Source organism: Cyprinodon variegatus, unplaced genomic scaffold (genome assembly GCF_000732505.1).
Source record: "Cyprinodon variegatus isolate N-32 unplaced genomic scaffold, C_variegatus-1.0 Scaffold989, whole genome shotgun sequence".
In the NCBI taxonomy this organism is placed as follows: Eukaryota; Metazoa; Chordata; class Actinopteri; order Cyprinodontiformes; family Cyprinodontidae; genus Cyprinodon; species Cyprinodon variegatus.
In genome coordinates, this window is record NW_015151442.1 from 16745 (window position 1) to 20312 (window position 3568).

The following is a 3568-nucleotide window of genomic DNA, read 5'->3' on the forward strand; positions in this document are numbered from 1 at the left end:
GCATGGTGAGGAGGAAACTCGGCCATTTGATTCAGGGGTGTTGAACCAAGATGGATCTAAAAGTTGCAGGATACCGGCCCCCCAGAAACTGGAATTGCCCACCCCTGCTTTAGAGTCTAAAATAAAATCTGGAAATGGTCTACTCAAAGTAAAACATGACTGCTGTTCCTGAAGAGGTTGGACAGTAGAATAAGTTTCTTATGCAAAAGCTAATGAGAATAAGCTTTTACTTCATGCATGCATCTTTGGCTCCCTGAATTAAGAAAAAAACCTCTTGTTTCTGCCCATAAAATAAATTTAAAAAAAGCATAATTGAGCACTATTACTACTAATTGAGCGAACTTTTTTATTTTTTTTTTTAAGTTGGTGCCCTTAGAACTTTTCTCGTTTCCAGCCAAAAGCACAGGAACAGAAACCTTAAATAGCGACAGATCAACTTTTGGACCACCGATGTATTCTGCCCTATACAGTTGCAGAGAGTTTTACAAACACTAGGGATCGGGTGTTTGAATCAAACATAGTTTATTTGGGCTGGCATCTAGATGATTCCAAAAAAGTTTGGAATTATCTATTCAAAAAATTCACTGGACTTTGTTTCCAAGTTTGAAAATGTTTCACTTCCCATCTGGGAAGCTTTTTCAATTCAAAATGTCAGAGATGACCTCGAGTTTGAGGCTTTATAGACCTAAACAAAGCCTTGTTTAGGCTTAGTAAACATGGAAAATTGAACTTGGCGATCTAGATAATATGCTAGCTTTCAATAGAGATGCACCATTTAGATTTTTTTTTTTCCAATACGATACCTGGGCATTTTAGCCGAAATCGATATTTACCTGATTAAACTGTAAAATAAAAGAACCATATAGCTTTCTGTGTGAGTAAATTTTTTAGCCTTGACATAAACATGGTTTAAAAAAAGAACACAGAAATTTTGGGGTGTGATATTGGAAATCGGTCCAATATTAGCCAAAATCAAATATCAGATACTTTCTGCTTCTGTTAAAAGTTTCTCTAACTTATCTGTTAATTTTACATGGGTCAGTTGTTTTCTACCTTCTTTTGTCCACTATTGCTTTCTGTGTTATGAATGTTACTTGTACAAGCCTCCTTTAACGTTCTACAGTATAAAATAAGTAACATAAGCTAGTGAGATTGGTGCTAATATCTTATCAGGTCAATATCGGTATCAGCCGATTCTTAAAGATGTAATATCGACATTGCATCAGATGTGAAAGCCGTATTGGGACACCGCCTAAGAGATATAAATGTACGTTATTTAATAACACATAAAGAGTAGAAATAAAGAAGCTAATGGGTCAATATAGGAGCTGATATCCAGTTCAGGTATCGAGTCGGTGCGTCTCTAGCTGTTTATGTGAAAGACCCCATATTACATCATAAGCAGGACGAGCTCACCAAAGCACCATCTGTGTTTGCAGTAGCAGAATTGCAAAGGATTATTTAGAACTTTTTGAGAGGATATTATAGGACGGGTGGCGTGTATTTAGATTCTACATATCAATAACTTGTTTAACCAGTTGGATGGACTCCAACACACCTAAATGCCCACACCTGAAGGCCGTTTCAGATGCAGCTTTATTAAAGCTGGCAGTTAAATCTTTGTATTTAGTCATTAATGTAAACATTAGATTTTGTTTTTTGTACGAAATGATTTGTCCCTCCCTTCTAGGTATGGTGGTGGACCTCCTCGTTTTGGTGGCGGCGGAGGCAACAGGGGAGGACCTCCTCAGGGAAAGTTTGGAAACCCTGGAGAAAGACTGAGGAAGAGACACTGGAACCTGGACGAGCTTCCAAAGTTTCAAAAGAACTTCTACCAGGAGCATCCAGATGTCACACACAGACCTCTGGTGAGAACCTTTTTTTCAAATAACATGTGGAACTCTTCCATTCTGTTTGAATAGAAATATTTAAGCTTTGATATACAGAGTGAAGCTCAAATTTCATCTGGTTGCTGTTAAAAGTCACTTTTTTGTTTTGCTGTTGCAGCAAGAGGTCGAACAGTATCGTAGAAGCAAAGAAGTTACGGTCAAAGGCAGAGATTGCCCCAAACCAATTATTAAATTCCACGAAGCTGCGTTTCCAAGTAAGCCCCAAACATTCTGCATGATGCTGGTGAAGATTCTCAGTCATCCAGGTCATAGTCATTCCAAAAAAAGTTTCCAAGTTTGAAGACGTTTCTTATCCCGTCCAGGAAGCTTTTTCAATTCAGAATGTCAGGAATAGCGTTGAGTTGGAGGTTTTATATAGTAGCCCTTCAATTTGCATGAACAAAAATAAGGCTTTGATGGGCTACTGTATAAAACCTTGAACTCGACGCTGAAATTTTTTATTTAAAAAGTTTCCCGGATCGGAAGAGAAACATCTTCAACCTTGAAAAGACATTCCAGTGGATTTGTTTTTTTTTTTTTTGGAATGGCATCCTGCATGATGTACCCTCTGTCATATAGCGAACCTTCTGCCCTGTTATCAGCGGTTTAACCTGAATATCCTGTTTTCCAACAGACTACGTCATGGATGTTATTGTTAAGCAGAACTTCACTGAACCGACTCCAATCCAGTCCCAGGGGTGGCCTGTTGCTTTGAGTGGTAAAGACATGGTTGGCATCGCTCAAACTGGCTCTGGGAAAACCATCGCAGTATGTGATACCCACTCGTTTAAGGTTTTGATAACAGACACCAGAATAAAAGTCACTTTTATGAAACCTTTTTTTTTTGTTTTGTTTGCTTCCTTTAGTACCTTCTGCCAGCAATTGTTCACATCCAACATCAGCCATTTTTGGAGCATGGGGATGGACCTATTGTAAGTGTGCTTTTGTGCTGTCATGTAATCAACTGTGACTAGTGATGAGTAAAGTTGTTAAATTGAACCTGATCTGTTTAGTGCTTGGTGCTGGCACCGACCCGTGAGCTGGCTCAGCAGGTGCAACAAGTTGCTGCTGAATACGGCAGGGCTTCTCGTCTCAAGACTACTTGCATCTACGGTGGAGCACCAAAAGGACCACAGATAAGGGACCTTGAGAGGGGTATGTCTGCTTCTAACGTCTGGATGCAGAGGCACATGTCCTGATGGCCTTCATATTGATTACTGTGTTTGTGTTGAAGGAGTGGAGATTTGCATCGCTACCCCAGGCCGTCTCATCGACTTCCTGGAGTGTGGAAAAACGAACTTGCGTCGTTGCACCTACCTTGTGCTTGATGAAGCAGACCGCATGCTGGACATGGGCTTTGAACCTCAGATCCGCAAAATAGTGGATCAAATTCGGGTTAGTTGCTCCTCTGGATTTGATAGAGTACTGAATGCAATTCTTTTAATAAGTAGCTTCATCTGGTCTGTTCCTGTTTGGCTGTGACTCCATCCTGGAGAGAAATATGTTGTGCTGCTGCCATCAACAACTTTGTTTATAGATGTTGGAGATCGGCCTGTTTTCCAGTGTAGTCCTGTTTCTCTGACTGTGACTAACTGGATGTGCTCTCTTCATCCTCTGACATGGGAGCTGGCTCAGAGCCCGTCTGCCTGGCTGTGTGTTTCCTGGATGGGCCCGCCTTT

The 3568-nt window shown here is 40.5% G+C and overlaps 1 protein-coding gene across 1 annotated transcript in view; it reads left to right on the forward strand.

The window, feature by feature from the left end:
• LOC107100576 (probable ATP-dependent RNA helicase DDX5) overlaps window positions 1-3568 on the forward strand; it is an 11070-nt gene that overhangs the window by 1492 nt on the left and 6010 nt on the right. Inside the window, exons 2-7 of the mRNA XM_015399116.1 lie at window positions 1691-1868; window positions 2008-2104; window positions 2524-2657; window positions 2756-2821; window positions 2903-3044; window positions 3124-3336. Of these exons, the coding sequence (XP_015254602.1) occupies window positions 1691-1868; window positions 2008-2104; window positions 2524-2657; window positions 2756-2821; window positions 2903-3044; window positions 3124-3336 (830 nt within the window). The remainder of the gene's footprint in view (window positions 1-1690; window positions 1869-2007; window positions 2105-2523; window positions 2658-2755; window positions 2822-2902; window positions 3045-3123; window positions 3337-3568) is intronic.